Raw genomic sequence first — 23,278 nt, 5'->3', positions numbered from 1 at the left:
TAGCACGGTATGACAACTCCCTACGAATGGAGCAGTATTAAATCTGAACCTTGCAAAGATGTTTGAAAACCAGCAGAACGGGTGGCTGGAAGATTAACTCTGCACGAGGACACTTTGGAGAGCAGAGAGCCACAACAGCAGTTTCAGTGCCAGCTTTGTCCCAGCTGCCAGAAGGGACTTTTGTCAGGGGAGTCCTTGCCATGGTACTGGTCCCCCAGCTGCTGGAACAATTGCTTTAGACCACTGGCAGTCAGCATGATTAAAGCAGCCTTTAGGCTGCTTCATTTTACATGGGCAGTTCTCCAGGTCCAAGGGTTGGCTCAGCCTGGAAAGTTGTAGAAGGAAATTTGCCATATTGTACCCTTCCACACTACATCTCTTCTTCGTCTGCTTTTAAGGATCAAGCCTGGCTTGGTGGTTGATCTGTAGTCACCCCAGGTTGTGTTCTATGAAATGCTCCCAGTACCTCTGGGTATTGGTTGATATGACAGGATAGATCATTTTTGATTGTTTCATTGAATTAATTATCTAATTCATTGCCTGCCAAACTAGGATTTTAGCTGTATGAATTAATAATACAAACCAAGAGCACCCTTAAAACCTTAACTCTGTTCCTTTCTCCTAAACTGTGCTGCAGCTGTTAGATCCCATTTACAAACTTAAACACGAGTGCTGATAACAGTTGCTAGGTTTGTGTCAGGATGTAACTGCAGGAACCAAACAATACACTTTGCTCATTCTTTACTTTCTTCCTTAGGCCAGGTAGAGCCTCCCCTAGGTATTTCTGAAAAGGGGAACTAGAAGGTATGTTTACTAAAATGGATTTTTGTCCCGGTGGGAATGGCCCTCTTTTGCTTTCCTCTGCTTTCTTTATGAGAGTATGTAAATGTATGTAAATGTATACAGGGGCTTGGATTTACCCTCTTCTCTCCCCCTCCCATGTATAATGTATGTGTTAAACACGTAATCATTAATCAACTTTGTGGGGAGTGGAGACAAGAAGGGCTCTTTGATGATAGATGTATACTTGTGACTGTGCTTGTATGCGTGTTTATTAGGCAGCACGGTGCTATCAAAAGAAACTCCAGGTCCCCAAGGATAAGAAACAGCATAGGGAACAAATGAAGGGAGAAAAAAAAACCCAACCCCTCGTACTGTAAAACCCTCTGTCTTCTACCATCTGTCTCCTTTTTTGGAGTGAAATAAATTGGGGAGAGATCTTTGAATGAGCTGCTTACTTGTAATGCACAGAAATGTTAATGTAGAGCAGAACCAAAGTTATGGTTAACTCCTCCCTCTGATGGCTGGGAGTGTTGAAGGCAGATGACATTATTTCTTTTGTCTGTACATGCTAGAAGTGGTTTAGAGCAAAAAAGCCTTCCAGTTATCTTGCACAAAAACAACCATTTCTTAGATTTTAATATCATGTTTGATGTTATGGAAGGCACAAATTAAAGGTGGTCATTGCCCTGAAGTGTTCACAATAAAGACAACAAAACCCACAGTGGTTCTTTGTGAGTATCCAGCTCAGAATATGCTCCAGGCTACTCTGTGTTGCTGGAGGAAGACTTGAGGTGCTGGAATTACTTGTCTGGAGATTAAGGTAGAGGTTTAAGGATTGATTTCTTTGCATTTTTCTTCCTGTGAGACACAACAGTAGGCCTTGGGACATGAAAGCTTGGATTGAACATAGGAAACCAAACCATTTCCTTGGTTGTGTTAAAGGGGAGCTTATTCAGTCTTGGAGACTTGTGCAAATGGTCCTGCACAAAACTGTGTTGTCCAAAATAAAAGTTGGAATAGACATATTTGGGGAGAAACAATTAAAATTACTAATTATTTAAGTGCCTTAAATTATTTTTCACTGCTCTCAGCTTGTGCACTTGCAAGTGCCCATTTTGAGAAAGATCTAGTAAAATATGTATCTTAAATGAGCTTTAAAAGTGTCTCTGGCTCATTGGGTATAAAACTGCTGCACCTTTTGCTTTACATTCTTGCAGTACCAGGCAGGAGATGCAGAGGTCTGATTGGAACCGCTCAAGTGCGTAGGAAATGGCAGTCCTGGCTCCATCAGCCATCTGCTCCAAGGCCAGCAATCAGTCACCAGCCAGGGAAGCAGGGGAGTTGCAAGTCTGCTAGTGGGGAGCAGCAGCAGTGAGACTGGGAGGCAAATAGGAAAGAAAAATTCCATTTTCTGCTGTCTGCCCAACGCAGAGAAGCAGATGGATTGGCTGCAGCATGCCAGATTTCTCAAGGTGTATCTAGTAGTGTTTTGGTAAAGACCAATAAAGTCTCAGGAAGGGTGTACCCAACAAAAGGTATATATACCGTTTACTTTGAACCAGTTAAGGCTCTCTGTAGGATAAGATTGAAGCTTCATCCACTGTGAGTATTTCTCTATTTTCTATTTCTTTCCTTCTCTCATTTGCCAAAGTCAGCACTTCCATATTGTTTCACAGATGAGTTGAAAGCCACAGAAATACAGAGTCTCATCAGAATTTTCCTAAACTGTTGACTATTCAAGTCTACATTTTTAGTTTTGGAGGCCTTTCCATCATTTTATTTTTCACAGAAATAAACAAGGCATCGGTTAAGGAAAGTGCTTCAGCTGCAGTGAGATTAAGCACATACATGGAGCTAAGTGTTTGATCAAGTGCTTTTCTGAATGCACTTTCTAGAAAATTGATGTTCCTTCTACTGCTCTTGCTAAGCTAATCAGAAGATGCTGAGGCCCGATCAGAGCCTTTTGTGCGTGTTCAAGATAATGTCTCTGGAGGATCATTACACACATCCCTCTGCAGTGAGTACAAGGAGATTGTCACCAGGAAGGTGTTAGTCACTGTGTATTAACATACAGGATTATTCTGCCTCTTTTTTCACTGTAGGCTTTTCATCTCCTTACTAAGCAGGCAGTCGTGTCTCAGCTAAAATCACAAAGGTTCCTTATAACACTACATTTGTGCCTCCAGTTCAAGAAATAAGCTCCAGTGACATGAGCTATTAGCTGTTGTGTGACTTTTGAAGAGGGATGTGGAAAGGGCACTGGCTTCAGACCTTGCCACTAAGAGACCAAAGGTAGATCAGCCCAGGACCCCAAACCACAGGGGCACAGCACTTGGCTTCTTGAGGGCACAGTTGTCTGCACAACTGAATAGAGTGGTTACTGTCTTGGCAAATGAGCACGTAGTTAACCAAAGAGGTCAAGTACAGCTTGCTTTCCTCTTCCTTCCCAAAAGCATCTGCTGTGCAAGGCTGGTAGTTGAACACACACACACACACTCCAGTGATATTCCCCCTCCTCTGATTGGGCCAGACTCCTTGGCAAGCCACATGCGTGAGTGTTCTGGAAACTCTCCAGTTGATGGCCGAGCATGGCAAGCATTAGCCAATGACTCAAGCATCTCCATCAGACATCATCATGAAGGAGGAAGAGCAAAGCTGTGCTCACAGGTCAATGAGCAAACGCAGTAGAAGGTTTTAGAACACACAACCTGTGGCAGGCACCTTCTGTTCACTGTAGGCAAATGAAACTTTATGAGTGAAGTCATATCAGCACATACGGAAAATAAACCTAGTAATAGCCCTACAATTATGCCTTATCATAACAACTGCTGTTAGATGGACCGTCCTGCTAGAGTACACCACCTTCCCATTACAACGCACGTGTCTCAAGTTCAGCCTTCCGTCCTTCTTGAGACTTGCCAGACTCCAAATCCAGTAATTTTTAGCACTCGGAGCCATGTTTTTGTTGAAAATAGTTGGTTACTGATACAAGCCAAAAAGTGGGAGAAGTTTCTTATGGTTTGTACATGAGGAAATGGCCTGTTTTTGTGGTCAGCAGTTGGCATGGTATGTATTTGACTGCTTTAATGTTTTTTTCAACCCCACCCAGATAGTTGCTGCAGTACAAAAGAAATAAATTTGGAAGTGTTGCATGGGTGTAGCTGATCACATATTCACCCTATTAGTTTCAGATGGCTTGTAGAGTTCCTGTACCCAGAACATTGAGAACACAGAGCTTTTTGAAGTAAAAGTAGCTGTTCCCTGTGTCAGATCAGTTCACATCTCTACAGATGGTTTCTCAACTGGAATTGCAAGTAACATGATTGGTAAAGGCTCTGAAGGACTTTTTTGTTCATTTGGGTTTGGGGGATTTTTTGCTTTGTCTCCCTGATTGTATCCATGAAAGAAAATTTTCAAAGAAAAGAACCAAAGGAAAGTCAAGAGGCATTGTACAAGAAGGAACAGATTATAGCAGGGAGGCATAATGTATTGCAAGTGAAAGACTATTCCTGTCTATTGAGGATTTTCTCAAGAATGTGAATGTACACGTCTACCAGAAGAATGGGAAAAGAAGGGCAGACACTTTGTGGGGTTCAGACAAAAGAATATAGATCCTTTCCCCTTCACATGAAGTGGTCCATGGAAAGTAAATTGTCCTCTCAATGCAGGGAGGAGTTCCTTTCCAGAATGGATCACAGCATGTTGGTAACTGTAAAGAGGTTTTCTCTTCTACTACCTTGCTCCACGGGGCATTTACTTGAAGAGCATAATTAGGATATGCATCTGGAAAAACACATCACCAGGCACAGATACAGTAACACAGTAGAACCCAAGTGTATTTTAGTCTACTGCGGATGACAGAAGAGAAATGGAGACGAGCAGCGTCACAACTTACTTCCCATAAACTTTCTCTCCCCATTTCTTCACGTACTTTGGCTTATGCACGTACAAACCTTATTCTGTAAGGGAGAAAGGCTAATTAAATGCCATGAAATAAGTTTGATTTAAGGGGAAACTTGAAAAGGAGAATGAAGACCTGGCTGGTGAGGGCAGGAAAGATTTCCGTGCTTTGGATGGAGTGCACAAAGAAGCTACGCAACTCCATTGGCCCAGGGTTTATAGTGTGGCTGTCAGTGCCACAGCTGATTCCTCAAAGAGCTGGGAGGTGGTGAAGGAAGTTTGTTGTTGGCCGAGTTAGTTTAAGATTGGGGAGGGCAGCAAGATGCAGGAACTGAGAGTCTTTTAGGTTTTTGGAGACAAGGATGAGAAGATTGTTTGTGAAAGCAACTGGAATGGGGCATGGAAAAATCCAGGAAGGCTGTTTTACCCACGGGGTGAAACTCTCTCTTTGGTTTGGACTGTAGCCAGTGGCACAGACTAACAGAAACTTTCAAATTCGTGCATCTGCTCCTTGGCCAGTCCTCACTGGAGACTGTCAGAGCAAATGGAGCTGCCTGTTCTGGAACCATTTTAGCTAGAATCAGCTCCCAGAAGACGGTTGTTAATAACTCATGTCTCACCAGCCCTCTCCTCCTTCACTCCACTCCCTAAAAACTGGGCTGAGAGACTGTGCAGGAATTCGGGCTCTCTCGGGTAGGCCAGCAGCAAGGCCACGGGCTCTTGCTGAGGTAATCTGCTAAAGCCATTGCCATTTTGCAAAGCAGCCACAATTCAAAGCACAGTCGTGTTTGAACACTAGACTGACTTTTCTGTGTATTTTAATGCTTTAAACAGGGCTGTGCATTCAGCAGTTATTTGTATAAGCGTTCTCCAGGCGTTTGAAAAAGACTTCTGTTTTCCAGAAGAGCGGAGGAAATAGGCCGGAAGGGACTACATGGGGCATGCCAGGGGCAAGCGATAAGGGAGCAGCCAAAAAAGAGGGTTTTGGCTGAGCTGGTGTGGGTGACTGTGGGCAGACACGGTGCTGCACAAAGACTTGCTAGGACTCCCCCACACCTGGTATTAAATCAGAAAAAAAGCCTTCCACCTTCTGTTTCTGGGAGTTATGCTCTTTAGAGCTGAGTTCGACAGTTGTTATTGCAATTTTGTGGTGCTCTTTTGATTTACAGCTGCTTTTACGACCATTGAGACAGCCACAAATCGAGGAAATCTCATAAAACAGAGAGTAAACGTCTCCTTCACAACCCAGGCAGAGTTTTGGCATCCGTGCTTATTCCATAGAGCAGGATGTGTAAACAATATTGTGTCCCCTGAGTGGCTGATATCAGTACAGTTAAGTGGTAACAGCTTGAAAAATGCATTTCTCGTATATTAGCGGTAAAACTCGAAATGGGCCCCCAGGCTAAAGTAAATTGGTGACATTTTGCAGCAGAAAGGGGAAAAAAAAATAAGGGCAAGGATTGGAAATGCGGAGCCCCAGCTTTGAAAGCAGTGGGACTGGAGCCAAAGTTGGATTTATCTGCATTATTGCAATACGGAAATAAATGGATCCACCACACTTGTTGCAAAGCATATCTAATTGGAGAAGACAGATTATATGTTGGCTGCAAACAGTGGACTGCCCCCTTCACTGCCTTCTTACACAGAAGGTGAGGTCGGTTAATGCCAAATTTAATCAAAGTATAATGATGAGAGCTTCTTTCTTGGCTTATTGTATAGCACAGTGCCCCTTTTCTCTGAAAAGTAGATGAGTGCACTTCACTGCCCTTGAATGAGTGAGGGTAGGAAGCCAAATGTTTTGCAGATGTGAACCGTAGTCTGTCTGCCATATTTTTTCCTTCACGACCTTCATTTGTAGGGAAATTTATATGCTGATCTGGTTCCCCCTTTTTTAGGTGTTCCTAATCCAATCTGTTGGGTCTTTAAATACTACTGCACCCTGCAGTGTGCCTTCTGTTGTGGGTGAGGGTGTCCACATGCAGGAACAGAGCTGTGGGCTAGTCCAACAGAGACATTTTTTCCCTAAAACACGGAAACACAGGACACGAGAGAGAAAAGAGTTGATGGGTAGACTTGATAATGAAGTTAAAAGAGTCAATCTGATAAACACCAGAGAGACGGCTTCTAAAATTTCACCATGTTTTGGGATTACCACATTGGTGGTGTTTACCTAAGGAGTATTTGATGTTTCCTTCGTGTATGGAGTTGCTGTTATCTGATTGGAGTGACAGGGGATATCATCGCCTTGTAGCTTCTTTGTTTGATTACCCATGGGTCTGCTGAATATGTGTGGTGGTCCAGCCCATCTCAAGTTAATTTGGTGTCTGTTAGCAGAGGAGAGCTATGAGAAGTGCTCCCACAGCTGCCTACTTCACAGAGCCTAGCAGGGAGTTTTCAAATGAAAAAAACCCCTGTCTTTCCTTTCCTGGACTAGTGTTCAGGATCTGCTTGCCCATTTCTTAATTAACCTAATGGATTTTGTTAAATTTTAGGCATCTGCAAGGGTTCATATACCCATAATCTGGGTGGTTCAGGAAACAGTTTTCTCATTGGATCAAGAGAGGGGGAGGAGGGAGATATTCATTTGTGTTTGATTTTGCTTTCCAGTACTGTCTGAAAAGAGCTAGCCTGAAGATGTTCAGTCAGGCTGTGGCAGTCTTCTGTATTTCTGCAGTTTCCATGGGCAAAATGGGAATGGACATTCCCCAAGATCAATGCACAAGCCCAGCGCTGTTAGTGGTAAAGCCGCAGTGAATGGCCTTTTTATCTAGAGGTTATTTGGTGTGTTAAGAGAAAGGATTGGGCAGGAGGTGGTTGCAGGGCTTGCATATTAATGTCTTCATGCTGGTAACATTTCTCTTAAAGTTTTACTTTCTGGAATCTTGTTGTTGCATGAGAATCTTGGTTTACATATATATTGCAAAATAGATATTTAACATATATTGGGAAGGATCCAACTGTATCTTGGTTGCAAGAGTTAAACTTGAAAACACGAATGTTGACAAATGTAGACAGATGCTCAGTTTGCTTTCCTTTAAAGATGTATTTGTTTTTACATCTCCTTAGTGTGAGTACCCTTGGTCTTTATAATTGTTTTGCGTTTCCCTGGCATAAGAATGAAGCTAGAGGGCTGCAGCAGGCACTAGAACTGAAGTAAAGGAAGAGCAGAGCCTGAACCATAGTCCACTAGGACAGGCAAATCTCCTAAATCACTGTGCTACTACAATGGATGAAGTGCTCGGAGGGGGCAGGGCCATGGTCCAGGGCTGCTCCAGTACAGTTCACACGACTGTAATATTCATCTTGTAACGTGAATCTCTCCTACACATAATTCTGGTGGGATTGAAAATTTTCCAGTAAACCTCTTAGCGAGGCTGCTGAATTAAAGAGGAGATGCTGCTTAGGTGGTGAAGCCTGCCTGAACCACATGATCTGCAGTTTCAGTGGGAGCTGCTCCAGGCTGCCGCTGCTCCCACACCCAGGCACGTCCTTACAATGTATATCAGATGCTGGTGGGCCAGTGGACTCGTCAAAGAGCTCTCAGTCTTTTGGGATTTGCCTTCACATTCAGTATGAACGCACTCAGCACGCTACAACTTCGGGTGAAGCCAGGCAATTTTGTGTCCAAACCGAGTCATTTTCTGCATAAAAGGGGGGCCCGCTTCAGAAGCCCCATCCTCCTCCTGGATTGCACAGCTGTGAAAGGAGTGGACCTGGGAAAGAACAGTGCTTTTGTGCAGCACAGTTATGTGTTTAACATAATAAATGTTTATTGTCCTCTGGAGCAAAGGAGCAATAGGCTAAATTATAGCCTGGGGAGGGAAAGCTAGAATCATGAGGTATAGGCTGTTAATTATCTTTTTTTTTAGCTGTCATAATGTACTGGCGTTTGCCTGCAGCTCGCCCCCTCCCACTGCTCCATTACCTCCACCACCACTATCTCTAAAATATCTGCTTCCCATTCCACTGCGCCCTCCTCCTCTCGGGCCTCCTGCTCTTTCATTTGTAAGGCATCTCCAGCCTCCTGAGAGATTTGTGACTTCTCTCCCAGCAGCCGCTTATGGTGATAAAGGCCCTCAGACTGCCTCTCTCTGATTAATCAGCCCTCGTGCAGCCTCGATAGGGTGTTAATTTGTAAACTCAGTGGACAGGCAGCCGTGATAAGCCTCTGCAGCTGCTGTGTGTCTGCCGGGGGGATGGGCAGATAAGGCTTCAGCCCTGGGATGCAGCCAAGAAATATTTTGGAGCAGTGAATTAGAAACAACAACAACAAAAGAGCCTGCAGCAGAGGCACTCCTTTGAGGTTGCTGTGGGTAATACAGCAAGTTTCAATAGCAGCAGAGGAGAGCTGCCTTCCTGACAAGCTCCCTGACCCCCCAGCCCAAGAAAGGGCCACGTCAGGATTGCATCCCTAACTGGGAACTTCTGTCAGACGGATGTCTGTGTGTCCTATGTCATGGTCTGGGCTAGGAGGACGATGCAATCTGCTGTCTCGTATTTATTGCAGTTAGCCTGATCCTTTTTGGAGAATTTGACAGTGGTTTGTCCGAAGGCTGTCAGGACATGTCACCTGCAAAAAAGGGATGGACACAAAGGGCATCCAGACCATCATCAGCATCAAATGATTTTTGAGCGTCACCAAATGTTTGCTGTAGTGATGTAGTTCACATAAAGTGCTATACAGGGTCAGCCCCATATCCAGCACGTGGATTAAAAATGAGAAGACAGCATTTTCCCTGAACAGCAGACCATCCTGAGTGGTCTGAGACCTGCTTCAAGGTGGTGATGTCAAATGTTTCTAGTGTGCTCACACAGTTTTCCATTTTTGATTGAATTGATTGTATTTTCTTCAAAAATTGAAAGTAGATATTTCACTGAACTTGTATCAGCTCTTTAGTTCAGCTGAATCCTGATTGTTTTGCCATTGTTGGCCTCGCTAATTGTTCTAATATTATCTGACAATGCGCAACAGACCACGGAAGTGGTTTCTTCCCTGTCTGCCAATGCAGGTTGTTATTCAGTGTGGTTTTGAACTGCAGCAATTCTCAGATAGACAGTGACCTTTTTATGAAATCAAATGTCTTGCAAAACCCTCTTGGTCTCTGAACTGTGATTTATAGCCATTTGTGTTGGAGAAGGCTGCAGGTGGGATTTGGGTGACATAATTGGTTAAAAGATAAAATAAAATGAAGGTTGCCCTGCTGGTACAGTGATGGCAGGAGCTACAGGAATGAATTGCTTGGCAGAGCAGAGCCTGGCCCTCCTCCGCCCGCCCTCCTCCATCGGTTGCCAAGTCCTGTCTGGCAGGCCATTACAATGATAAATGCAGGTAGCTGGCAAAGACCACAGCTGAGAGTTTGTTCTAGCATGCCAAGCCCTGCTTGGCATTCCCAGTTGGTGCCAGCATTTGCACTCTTACTCAGTTTGATGGAAACCAGGACATGAGGTGTGAATTTATGTCTGCATCCTTCCATGAGAGAGTTGGGATAATGAAATGCCAAGGCAGCCCTGGGAGCAGCAGAGTAATTTGGTAGGTACCAAACAACAGTCTGCCACCTGTCATTTGCAGTGCAGTCCCTGCTCTCCCCCATCACTCTTTCTACAATGCAGCCTTTGAATTATAAGAAGTTTTAGGTAGTTCTGGAAAGAGCACTAGTCATTCTGTTTGATTTAGTGCAAATAAAAACCCGTACGCCAGCCAAACAGATAGTCTGGCTAGATAGTTTCAAGCTGTAATGACAATAATACACACTGCTGCAGTAGCGTGTTGCACAGTATTCCCGACCTTTCCTACTCGTAGAAGGGTTCTACGTCTGTAATGAAGCCTGTGGTTGCCCAAGTCAGTGTCTGAGTAGTGGAAAGATATTAAATATGGAAGTCTAGGCCAAAAAGCCTGCCTGGTGAGGAGGGGGGGTCAGCCTCGGGAAAAGGTGAGAGAGATCTGGTGTTTGAGATGTTTAGAAACAGATCACACAAAGCCCTTTTAGAAGTGTATTATGGAGAGTTGTTTTTTACTGACTGGGGAGTGTGTCAGTTGCCCTTAACATGAAGACATTGCTGCCTCTGACCTGTGGTGAGAGGTGCAGCCTGATCTAGTGATGAGAGGAGAGGACTGTCCTCTGGATGCCATACATAGACCAGACTACCCAGAAGCTATGCTAATGAACACGGAAGGAAAACCACTCCAGTGTGAGAAAAGAACAGCAACATCTACCTCACATTCTACTTTTGCCTTTTTTTCCTTGCCTTTTTGTAACTGACGCTTGCTTGTTGGGAATAAGCCAGGACACGGAGCATATGAACATGTAGTAAAGGTGAAATCAGTGCTGGGTTGGAATGGAAGATGGTCAGGAGTGTTCAATCAAGGTAAGTTCTGGTAGCAGTTTGGGAGCTGAAGTTTGAGAGAGGAGGATTCTGAGATAAGGACCAAGTGAACCTTAATTTAAATTAGGACAGGCAGGCACAATAGCATTAAGCAAGTATTTTGGCTGCTTTTAATGAGGGGCAGCTGGAAATTTTCTTTTCTGGTCAGTGTCTCTGCAAATAGCTGAGGGATCTTTCACAGCTGTATGATCAGCCTTGGTGAGGCCCAGGAACTCCCCAGCTTCCTCCTTTACTAATTTTTTTTTCAGTTCATGTATTTATTTATTTATTGGAGCTGAGCTGGGAAGGAGAGGGGGTTTGATCTTTTCCTTTGGGAGACTGCAACTGCTCAGAGGAAGATGAATCATAAAGCATGGCTAATGGAGGGGATAGGAAAGGGAAAGCTCTGGGCTACAGCCATTCTCCAGAGGCTGGAGGAATGGTCTGGGAAGAGAGGGAAGAGGAGTTAGCAAGCCTGTGCCCCGAGGCTGAGATAGCAGACATGCTGTAGGTCAGGCCTCCTGCAGCTTTTGGATCATTAGGTCACCCTTTGTCATGGTAAGAGGTGCATCTGTACAATAAGCTGACAGACCACAGCCACATATGTTTAAGCATTACAGTTTCTGCTTAATCTAAACTAGTTTGATCTATCCCAAAATGGTTGTAAAATAATGAGGAACATGCTCTGGATGTTATTTTAAGCTTATCACTGTGTTGCCAAAAGAGAAGGTCCAAACCAAAACCATTATATCAAACTTGCAGAGAAGCAATGGGCTTGGCTCCTCATTGCCCTGTCCTGAATCAAACTGCCTATGCAGCATTTCTTTCAGTGCCTTCCAGTCATCATCTTGCTTTCCATTTGCCATCATGTAAATTGAGTGTAATTGAAGGGTGAATTGGGACCAGTGATCTCTCTTCTAGGCTCTCTGTGGCCTAGTTTAATTCTCTGTTCCCAGACTTGTGCTAGCTTCTCAAAGGGACTGTTGCAAAAAATAGTCATGGTTACATAAACTGCTGAGAGAAATAAGTGTTCCTGGAAGAAAAAGTGACAAAGAGAGGAGTGCATTGTGAAAGGCCCTTTCCAGGACTATAGCAGAACTGAATATGCGTGTGCTAAATTAATTCAAGGTGGAAACCTAAACAAGTGTGTTGTTGTATGACAGTCCAAGAAGCTTTTTGTTTCTAGTGGATGTTCTGTAGAGTGAACTTTCATGCAAGATATGGAAGACTCATCAGTGCCTCCCAGAGAGGGCCTTGAATAAAAACTTGAAGTAGCAGTATCTGGGACATTTAAGGCATTTCTATTTCAAGAAGAAGTTGTGTGTTCAGTGTGTTTGTGGTGTGTGTATCACCGTGACATCTTACAGTGTATCTAAAGGCACTACTCAAGTTTTAGGATGGTTGCTAAAAAGTTGGAGATCTCTCTGGTGTTCATTTTTACCTAGGGAATATTGTTTAGTATAACTTCTTACACAGCCAGAATTTCATAAGTGATCCTGAACATCATCTGGAACCAGACTTTTCAGTACAACCTGATCACCATTCAAGCGTCTAAATGAGTTCTTGAAAGTGATCCTTACCAGTCAGCTCAGGTGAGATTGGTGCCCCAAGGGTAGCTGCTGAGCGCTGAGCCCTTTTCAAAGGCCTGTCTAGAAATTCTGTGTGAAGGGATGGGGATAGGTGAATGTCTTTGCTGGAAGGAGATAATCTTAAAATGTGGTGTGGATTTATACAAGTCCAGTGTGTATCCTGTTCCCTCTTGCTCAATCTGTGACACAGCTAGAAGAGGTCACAAAAAGGTAGATCATGTGCTTCCTACTCCAGGGTTTTTTCCTGTGATGGTGCATGAAATGACTGACTTTTAGGTCTAACTTTTCTTTCATCTTCTTAAGTGAGCTGTGATTTCCCTTAAAAAAATAATCCTGGTTTTGAAAAGATCATAGGTTCCCATGGAACATCCCTTCACAATGCAGGCAGTGTTACTCCCGGATTGCTTCTATATCCTGTAATGTGTTGAGTACTTTCTTAGGCTTAATGGTGAATTTTAGTTTGTTTTTTATTGTGAGTGTGTTTTCTAGGCTCCTCTTGGACCTTTCCATATGTATCAATTTCCATTTCCTACAGAAGAATCACAACCCAAACAGTACCTTCCTGTTTTAGTTATTGTTCTTGTATTACTGAATGAAGTGGTCTGGTATGAATGACTCACAGAATCAACTGGAAACTAGTAAATCAATACTGACATGTGCTGAAATTCTCCACTAGACAAGTGATCATATGGCATCAGAGTGGTAGGTAAAAGCAAGGGAAACAGATCAAAGGGAAGAATGAAAATTGATCGAGAATTTTCAGGTAGTGTCTGTGCTTTATGCTGAAGGTTTCTCTAAATGTATGTAACACTTCAGGTCTGAAATCTCCAGGAGAAGGGTTTTCTTGAGAGCTTTTTAGTGCTTGCTAAGTTCAGTAACAGTGTGAAAACAGCCTCTCTTGAGATTGGCTCTTGGCTGTCTAGAAGATAGGCAGCCATCCAGAAATAAAATTTTAACTGTATTTTACTGCCTCATTTTCCTTCTGCCTGCTGTACTGGACTCAGGTTTGGGGGGAGTGCTTGGTTTTTGCCCTGTACAAAACATACATTCCTTGTGAGCCAGAACTGCAGCCTCGTTAGCAATTTCCCAGTGTCTTGTGATCAGGGGCCTGAAGTATCAGGCTTGGATCTGGTGTTTTATGCTCCGGGAGACTCCAGAGCCTCTGTTGTTGACGATAAGGAACGGTTTTATTCCCTGTTAGCCATTTTGTATGCTACAGAGAAAGGAAACAAACCCCACAACAGTAATTACTGAGAGGCCTGACATAGTTTATAATGCTGTCTCTGTCAGATGATGATGTTCTGTTATATATAATCATTAAATTATTAATCTATAAGAGCTCTTACACCTTTCAGCTGCCTTGAGTTAGTGGGAACCAGGATGAATGAGGCATGGACTTCATTATGCCTCACTGTTGACCTTGAGAGGAGAGGGTGTGCTACATCCTTTGTGGTTACCAAAGTAGATTCTGAGGAAAGAGCTGCCTTTGCTAAGTTTTTGTGCTGAAAATTGTATCGGTGTTTATGTGACTCACGTGGGGTGCACGGAGCTGCTGCTGGTGCCCTTGTCCCCAAGGTGGTCCTTCAGGTGGAGACTGGCAGGAGGCAATGACAGAAGGGGAAAAGGAAGCTTCTAGTTTTGTTATGTAACCAAAACCCAAAGTGGAATGACCTGAAACCTTCCATTTAAAGGACTCAGAGTGCCTGATTTTCTTCACAGGGAAAGAATTCCACTTTTTTTTAATCTGTTCTTACACATATGCAAATGATTTGCTTGAAACAGCAGAAAAAAATGGGAGGGGACTTGTTTTAGCAAATGTGTTGGTTTGCTGAATTTTTTCACTCATTAGTGGGCTCCCTCAGACACATAGGTTTTATTGTATGCTTCCTTTAAAGGGTGACTGATGGAATTGAATGATGTATTCAGACTCTTCCTCCCCCAACTTCCCTGCTGTCTTTACAGCAGCTCACAGAATATCCTATAGCACAGGCGTTCACTGTTTCAGAATGGTGCTGATGCCAAAAACTGCTCAGATCTGGAGCTAGAAATCACCAGAAGCGAGAGCAAAAGTTACTGTAAACTAGGTGTGAAGGTTTGTGTCTGTAAACTGTGGCTGAGATGTTGAAAACGCTGCTCTGTAAATGTTGACTCTGATTGTTGAAGGCGGTGCCACGTACTGATACCAGAAGACTGCGCAATAATCCGTGTGTTTTGCTTTCTCTTAAAAGTGAATTTTCTGGCTTGACTTCCTTAAACATTGCTCTTATGTAGTCTGGACCTGTAGTGCTGAAATCTTTAGCTGATGATTGAACAGTACCAGTCTGTACCGAACGCTGAGCACTGTGTCACACAGAAATGAGTGAGCTGCTGGCTGCCCTGGAGCAGTGTCTGTGGGGCGCAGCCTGCTCAGGCCAGGCTCCTCTCACAGGCCACACACCCTGCACCCTGGCATCCCAAACCCACACTTGGGACTTGTGGCTCAGCTACCAATTTACCGCTTGGGTTTTAGTGCAAGCCATGCTGAAGCTTCTCTGCCTATAAAATGGGAGAATCTTATTTATCCACCTGCCACGTGTCCTCGTGCTTAGGGAGTGCTTTGGCGCTAGGGCCTGGCTTTGTGTGAGCTGTTAGCATGGGTGAGTTCCCAGAGCCTGCAGATGTGTCTGCGTCCATGGTGGCTTTGTGTTGATTGTAAGTGAAAAATCTCTTAACAATGGGTTGTAAATTCAGAGTTGGCTGTCAAACGTTTTATGCACCGCTGTTGTTGCTGCTGTGTGACACTGTTGGACTTTCTTTGCAAACCAGCCTAGGCAAAACCTTGTTTAATCCTGGTTCTTCCTCTCTTTAATCCATGCAGTGAAGGGATCGTGCAGGTAACTGATTTTCCCTAAGATTTTAGGATCCTTTTGCTGAGCTGTGTAATGACCATACATGCCACAGCTACACGTGCAGCTTTGTCGTGTACATGATTCAGAATTTCTTTCTTATGTGTCTCAGCCTCAACCTATTTTTCATGTTGTGTTCCCTCTCTTTTTTATGCATTTGCATTAAGACAGACATTCAGTGCTTGCAGTGCCACTTTCCTCAGAAATAACATTAATAGATCGCTCTTTCTTGCTTCTTACTGTATCTCATGCAGATGATCTTGCATCTTACTATTTGGTTTTTCCCTTCTGAGTCGTCATTTAAAATATATAACAACGTAATACAATCCATAGTGCTCTTCATCATGCAGATCTCCCAAGGCACCTTAGAATAAAATCAAAAAAATCAAAAAAGAAAATAAACTTAGTTCAGCCATGTGTTGAATTAATTCATTGTTTTTAAAGCAATGAGCCAGGGGAGAAAGGCTCTTTCCACTTTCAGTATCTTTTGCTCTTCAGCTTTGTACCTCACCCCATTTTATTCACGTAGCAGTCAGTGCCAAAACGTTGATGATGTCTTCAGCTATCTTGTAGATGGTAGGAATGCTGATCGTGCTCCCTGCTCCCAGACCAGCTTTGATTCTGTAGAGGCTACTTGCTATTTTATCAGAGAGTGGGGAGGAAAAGCTTATGCTGAAATAGGTTGAGTGTTTGATATCAGTGGGGGGAGGGAAGGAAGCCATCAAATTAACTCATAAAAGCTTTATTTACGATGAATGGACTTTTTTTCCCTGTCTGTCATTATCATCGTGTCTATAACCCAGTGACCCTGATTATCATGAAGCTGTTTACAAGGTTTAGGTTAATTGGATTTCTTTAACTATTTCCCAGAGCTGTGAGGAGCACAAATACTCTGCCATGGAGTTCAAACAGCATAGTGCAACCCAGTTTACAAGGAGATGGGCTTCTTCCAAGAGGAAGTCATTTTATTTCACACTCGACTAAGTGCACAGCAGCATGTACCTATCATTTGGCATAATATTAAATAACACCCTCTTTCATACAGATGTGTTCAGTTGCAACTTGTGTTTCCAATACACAAATTACATTTTGCATGTTCATCAAGAAATGAGCTTATTTTCAATGACAGAGCCTTTGAAATTCTTTTTTTTTTTTCCTTCAGCTTGATAGCCGTTTCACTGGTTTTGTTTCTATATAAGGAATCATGGATAAAATAGCTGTGCATTGCATGGCTGCCTAAATAAACGAGACAGGAGGATATAGTTGGGTGAGATCAGGACAGTACTTGTATACGCTTTGCTTTCATCTTCTTAGGATGCATGCTTATTCTTTAATGGCACAACATTGCACCCTCCAGGTGCAATGTGTAATTGCAGGTCGACAGATAACCGATTGGGTTTATGAGCTGTTTTTGTGAGCAAGCTTTCCTAAATTCTCCTTCAGCATTACTCACCCTCTTTTTCTCTTTCTTTTTCAGGCTTCTGTAGGCTCTGAGAAGCTGTTCTCCCCTGCAGCAAATAAAGGTAAGTAATGTGGAGAAATGCTTTCCTTATCTTAGAGCAGGAGGTTTCAGTTGTGAATCTGGTATTGTGTGAATAGCAGGGCATCAGTTTTGCCAGTGCCTTTGATTTTGCCACACACATTGTCATAAAGATTGGCTTTACAGGCTTGTGATGATTAAGTTAAAATTTAGAGCTGCATTGTCTCAGTGCAGGGTGGGATGTCTTTCCTACCAGTCAGATTTGTAACAGATGTCTTAGGGAGAGGGATTACTGACAAAGGAGAAGTCAGCTTTTACTGTAGGGGATATGCTTTTCTTTCTAATGCAATCAAATCCTCATTTCTTCTAAGCAAATCAATATTTCCGTGTTATCTGTGTTATCCTTACAAGGGCTTGCACATCCCTCTCCTGCCAGGGAGCACAGAGCATTTGTGTATGTACGGCTCGCTTCTCCAAAGCGAGGTGGAAGGTGCTCGGCACACCGCAGGGATTCGGCTCACAGCTCCCACTATTACTATTAATTGAGAGTTACCTGTGATACGCACTGGGTGTTGCTAAGAGACTGCACCATTTCACATCCCCCTTGGGAGGTACAGTGACATATCTCTAAATACACCAAGCCCTCCTTTGAGGGCTCAGTACAGCCTGCTCTGGTTTCATGTGTTCCTGGGGATAATCTCACTGACGTGGATACTGGGACAAAATACTGAAGAAACAGCCTTGGAGAGGGCGAAGTGTGGTAGATGATGGAAAGTGTTGTGCTGGGAGTGGTTCCACTTCATCATACAATGAGGTTGGTGGTGTGACTCTGAATGAATTGCCAGGTCGTGTGGCTGTTCTGCAGTGTTCCAAGCACTGAGCTGCAGAATGAGCTCAGTTCAGAGCAATAAAGAATACAAGGAACTTGCAAATGCACTAATGAAGGGAGGTGAGGCCCGTTAATAAGAAGCGGTGAAATAACCTTCTTGCATTATTTCAAAGAGGACCAAGAAAGGAATAATTTGGAGTTGTGTAGGAGTAGGTGCTGGCCATGGAAAGGCATTTTGGTGGTTGTGTACTCTATCACCTGAATCCAGGCCTGGTTTATAGCTGGGCTCTTTAGCAGCAGTAAGTATTAACAATTCTCAATGTAATGTTATTACATTTACAGATATTTTTTATGAAAGTATGCAGCTTTATCTGGGGGAAGGAGGGAAGTTTAAACAAATGGTGAGGAAGAGCATTTCTCTTCTCTCAGCCTTGGCTTGCTGATAAGGCAAACCAGATTGCCCATACGGCACTGCCTCAGCAAAACAAAAATCTTGCCATCCTGCATAAATGCATGGCACAGAGATCTGCTGGAGAGGCTTATGTTGAAGCGTTAGCAGCTTTGTTGGCTCCTCCTGGTGCTTGAAGCCTGAGATCCCCCACCCCCTTCGTATCACAGAGCAGCTCAGCAACATGAGTTTTCAAAATACCTCCCTATCAGGAAGTTAAATGTGTGAATGCCTGTGAAATTTGCTGTCTTGAAGTTTGTGTTCACTGCTGTTTATATCCCTGTAACTTAAGCCTGTTCCTGTTTGGTTTACTGTGGGTGTAGACGTTGCCAGGTTTAGGAAGCTTTAGGTTCAGATCATTATTTTTGTCTCGGACTTTTACCCAGAGCCCTGTACTGGTAGAGCCTCACCAATCTGCACTGGCTGCCATCACAGGAGAGCTCTGCTGGGGGCTACTTCAGAGTTTGGCACTTGTGTTGAGAGGTGAGAGAAATTCACAAGAAGGCAAGATTTTGTGCAGAAACCCAAACAGTGCTAAATTCTACCCCTCGCCCTGTTATCACTCCTGCAACGCAGGAGCCAGATTTGTCTCTCACACATGCAAATGAACGCTGCTCCAACCAGGCTCAGCGATGCCATATGGCCGGGAGAAAGTGACTTTCAAAGCCTTGTGCTTAAATTCCTTTTGTGAGATAAGAGCGTTGATTTAAGGCCCTTGTTCTCCAGGGCTGGAGCCATGGGGGCTGTGCAGGAAGGGGATTAGCTCAACACGGTTTCCTGATGGGCACACACGTGGTGCGGCGCGTGCTTGTGCTCTCCCGTGGGCATTTGCACTGTGCCCTTCTTTTGTAAACACTTGTGGCCTTTTTGGAGAGATATTAACTAGCAAATCTGCAGCATCCCTGCTACAGCTTTTATTGAAGGTAACCAGGCTTTTAAAACACAATAAAGTGGATTCATTGTCTGCTGCAACTCCCCTTGTTCCCACAAACTTTCCCTGGGGATGTGTTTGGCCCTCCGTGTTTGGTTTCTGCTGTCCTAGTTTATCAGCAGCTTAGCAGTGCAATTAAGTATTAAGATAGACAGATTTCACTTATTTGAGACTGGAACAGCTGTAAAACGTAACCTTTGACCATATTTCACAGCTCCACAAAAGGCCTGAGGAGCAGCGTCTTTTGTCTGGGGCTCTCTGGGTACCGTTTGTCCTTGTCCTCTCCCTGCAGGGGCCACAGTAGTGGTGGTGCTCCTCCTTTGACACTACTTCATCTGCAACAACAGATGCACAGCGTAGATGTCCACTTCGGGGACCAGTCACTACTATGTGACAGAGAGAGGTGTCCTGACCGGGGCTGACCTCGGTAGTCACAGCTGTGAAATAGGCTGAATGGGGCACTTTGAGCTTTCAGAAGAAGAGATTAAATTCTCTGTGTAAAGAAATAATAATTAAAAGTAAAATCAGAGAATCCCTGGTCTGCTCTGCTTACATCTTTGTTTTCTGACGCAGAAAAGCGTTTGTTTAGCCAACTTGTCACTGCAGCATGGAGCTACAAGGGCATTTGCTGCCGATGGCCGGGTGTTACATCCTCCTGGTGGATAAATCAATAAACAAATAATAAAGGTCTGTTTGCTCTCTCATGCAGCTCCTTTCTCACAGGGATCTCCCAGCCAGTGCTTTGCTTTTTTCTGAAGGGCAAGTGCCATGCAGGGCAGGGGAGGTGTAGGCAAAAGCCCAATCGCTCCCTTTGTCTCCAAGTGGGTGGATGAGGCAGAGGGAGTGACAGGGTGTATGAGGCAGAGTGACGGTGATTGATAGGAGGACAGATGTGTTGTGAGTCTGAGGAGGTGTGAGGGACATTCACCCCTGAGTCACTGGAAGGACCTCTGCCTGCCTGCTGTGTTGATATTTCTAAGTGGAGAGGGATAGGATAGTTTGTATTTTAAGGACTTGAGTGTTGTGTTCTCGCACTGGCTCCCTGCTGCAGTGAGCTTCCCTGATGGATCTGACTGGAGGTGGTTGAGATTTCTCCCACCTCTCCTTTCTCCAGACATGCTGTAAGCCAGGGAAAGCGGGAAAGGTGGTACCTTTTCTACCCCAGTAACTTTACAACTGTAGCCCAGGAGACCTGCTGTCACTGGTGGGGTTAGGGTGGAATGAGTGTCTTAAAGTAGACATTTCCCAAACAGCTTTAGTGTTGGTGAAAATCTCCGTTGCGGAGTAAGTAGAGGCTGGGCAGCAGCTAAGCCATCTTCATTCATAACCCTGGGCAGGCCGTGGGTGTGGAGGTGCCACTTGAGAGGTGAAGGGGGTGTCCAGGAGCCCCCAGGTCATCAGCCAAGATGCCCATGGAGGAGCCAGACCCATACAGCCGTGTCAGCCCTGCAGCCCCAGAGAACACTGGGCAGCATCAAGGGAGCAAAGGCTTTGAAGTTTCTTGAAGCCTAGTACATTGCTCTTATCTTTGAATCAAAATCAAGCAGGGCACAGAGGGAGCAGTGTAATCCATCTGTCTGGTGGCACGGAGTGACTGGCCGGGACCCAGCTCTGCCCCAGGCTGGGGGATGCTCACCAAGCTCCCTGCCTCAATTTCCCCCTCCTGCAAAATGAAGACTAATGCTTGTCAGCCAAGTGCGCTCAGAGACTTAATTAATGAATGTTTATCAAGCGATTTATCAAGAGATCCTTTTAATGAGAGATTCCATAAACAGTGCAAGGCTTCATTTTCCTGGCAATAATAAATGACAGTGAAAAATAAGTCTTGTCCTTCCCCCACATATACACCCCCCCAGGAAAAAAAGATTGCTTGCCCTCCACTCTCTCTTCTCCCTGGGTTTCTAGACAGAGGGCTTTGAAGTGCTATCTTTCATCATGAACTGTACACATCCTCAAAGCTCTAAAGCTCACAGCCTGTGTCTTATCCCTCTGACAAGAGGGAGGCAAGCTTTCTCGGCGTGCAGGTCATAATTGTCAGCCATGGGATGTGCTGCAGCCACCCGCCCCAGCGGGCTAATGCAGCTTATGATTCTTTGAAGTTCCCTCCCTTTATTTTCTGTCCTCTTGACCACAAAACTGTGCCTTGGGCCAGCAAGAGAGATTTCTTGTTCAGAGATGACACTGAGCTCTGACATGCACATCTGAACCAGAGAAGAACCACCGTTCCTCTGAGATCGCTGCTCCATAATGTTGTTGCCTTAAGGGGACTGTCTCTCCTTTTTCTCTCTGCTTCTTCTCTTCCTTTTTTTTTCTTTTTTGCTTTTTTTAAATTCAGCACTAAACTGTCACACTAAATCATTTTAGAAGCTGGAACTACAAAACCTCCAGTGTACAGCGTGCTGCTAAAAACTGATGGTTATTACTGTGAGATGGGGTGAGAGGGGAGAGGAGGGGCAGCGGGGCCAGGGCAGGACGGGAGGGCATCAAGTCAGCTCTCCAAGAACCTTTGAGTGCCCAGTGAAGCAGAAAACAACCTGAATGCAGCCAAGCTCAAAATAATGTGCTTGGCACAGGTTTGCGGCAGCACGGCTTAATGGTTGCTCAGCACTGACAGGGGAATCAAGAGCCCAGTGTCTCCTGTGCTCACCCTGCTGCTTGTGTGCTTTGCTCTGCTTCTGGTCCTGTCCCTCTGGCTCTTTCGCCAGTTGTCAGGGTCAGAGACTCCCTCTCTGGGCTGTGACAGCATCTTCTGTAATCAGCTGCACCTCCCCTTCAGGGCCTCTACCTTACTATGCTGGGGTATAGAGCTTTCCACAAGAAGATCTGCATAGACACAGAGCAAACATGTCTCTCAGCATAGACAATTACCTGTATTTTACATGAATGCAGGTCAGGAGAGATAGCATAAATTTTCCCAGTTTTCTTGTGTGGGGTCCACAGTGGGGTCTGAGATGCAAGAAAAAAAGGGAAGCTTCCCAATTTTTTATCTCAGTTTTCTGCCCAGGTTCTGGCTACATTTTGATGAGGTCACTGTCTTGTGTGTGATTACCTGCATAGTCAGGGAACTTGAGGGGGATGATAATTTACTGCTGAATCATTGGACGAGAGTCCACCATAATGACAGGCACGCAGAAACTTCCACAGCAGCATCTGTAATCATAAAAAATGCATTTATTTAGATAGCAACCACTTTGCTATGATTTATACAGTGCTCAGGATGCTCTGCAGCTGCTCTGCTCCCCATGTTGCATCTCGTGTGATTTTTATCGCAGCCTTACAATATTCTGTGTTTTTTGTAAAGCCCAGGCCCTCAGGGGATTGCACAAAAATCTAAGCTTTAATTTCATTTTTTAAGCAAGACTTTAGTCTTCCTGGCTACAAAGAGCCTGGAACTCTTGATTATTCTGTGCATCAAAGCCAACAGGCAGACAAAAAGAAGCTCGAATACTTTGGTTTTAACCTCATTTTAAAGATGGTTTGTGATTTGTAAATGCCTGGGGGGTTGGCAATACTGAATACCCTGAACTACTGCTAAATCCAGCATGTGATCCCATCCCAGCATCCTCCTTTTGAAAAGTTCTATCTAATTTTATCACTGTCTGGATGAATACATTAGCTTTCTTGCATATGTATATATATGATTATACATTGGCCTGAGAAGGAGGAGGACTTTGATTCTCAAACAGTGTGGGCAACTGAGATAATCACCCAAGTCACAGCCAGTCACATTCCAAAACAAAACCAAACACAGAGAATAGTGCAGTAAGTGCACTCTTTCAGTCTTCTTGCAGCGTTCTGATTTTGCAGGCTCTGGAAAGTTCTCAGCTTTGTCTTTGGGAATGGGAACATGCTCTCTGTCTTCCCTGTTAACTTTGTTATATGCATTTATTAGTAGTTCAGGTTATAGCCATCCCTATGCATAGCAAATCTCTGTAAGACTATGACAAACAAGTAGGAAAGAACATTCACCTTAACCACATCGCCCAGTTAACTTTCTAAAACTCAGGCTGCACAAGTGGATAATTTATATTGACTTCAGGACAAACTGGGTGTTGTTTGTGTGCCTCCCC

The 23,278-nt window shown here is 44.2% G+C and overlaps 1 protein-coding gene across 19 annotated transcripts in view; it reads left to right on the top strand.

The window, feature by feature from the left end:
* Positions 1-23,278, top strand: part of FBRSL1 (fibrosin like 1) — a 524,940-nt gene that overhangs the window by 450,579 nt on the left and 51,083 nt on the right. For all 19 annotated transcript variants that reach the window (XM_062010073.1, XM_062010071.1, XM_062010068.1 and 16 more), the window contains one exon: positions 16,998-17,043. In XM_062010073.1, the coding sequence (XP_061866057.1) occupies positions 16,998-17,043 (46 nt within the window). The remainder of the gene's footprint in view (positions 1-16,997; positions 17,044-23,278) is intronic.

This window comes from Colius striatus, chromosome 17, assembly GCF_028858725.1.
Source record: "Colius striatus isolate bColStr4 chromosome 17, bColStr4.1.hap1, whole genome shotgun sequence".
NCBI classification, from domain to species: domain Eukaryota; kingdom Metazoa; phylum Chordata; class Aves; order Coliiformes; family Coliidae; genus Colius; species Colius striatus.
The sequence above is the reverse complement of the archived record's forward strand: the minus strand, read 5'-3'. Positions and strand labels throughout refer to the sequence as shown.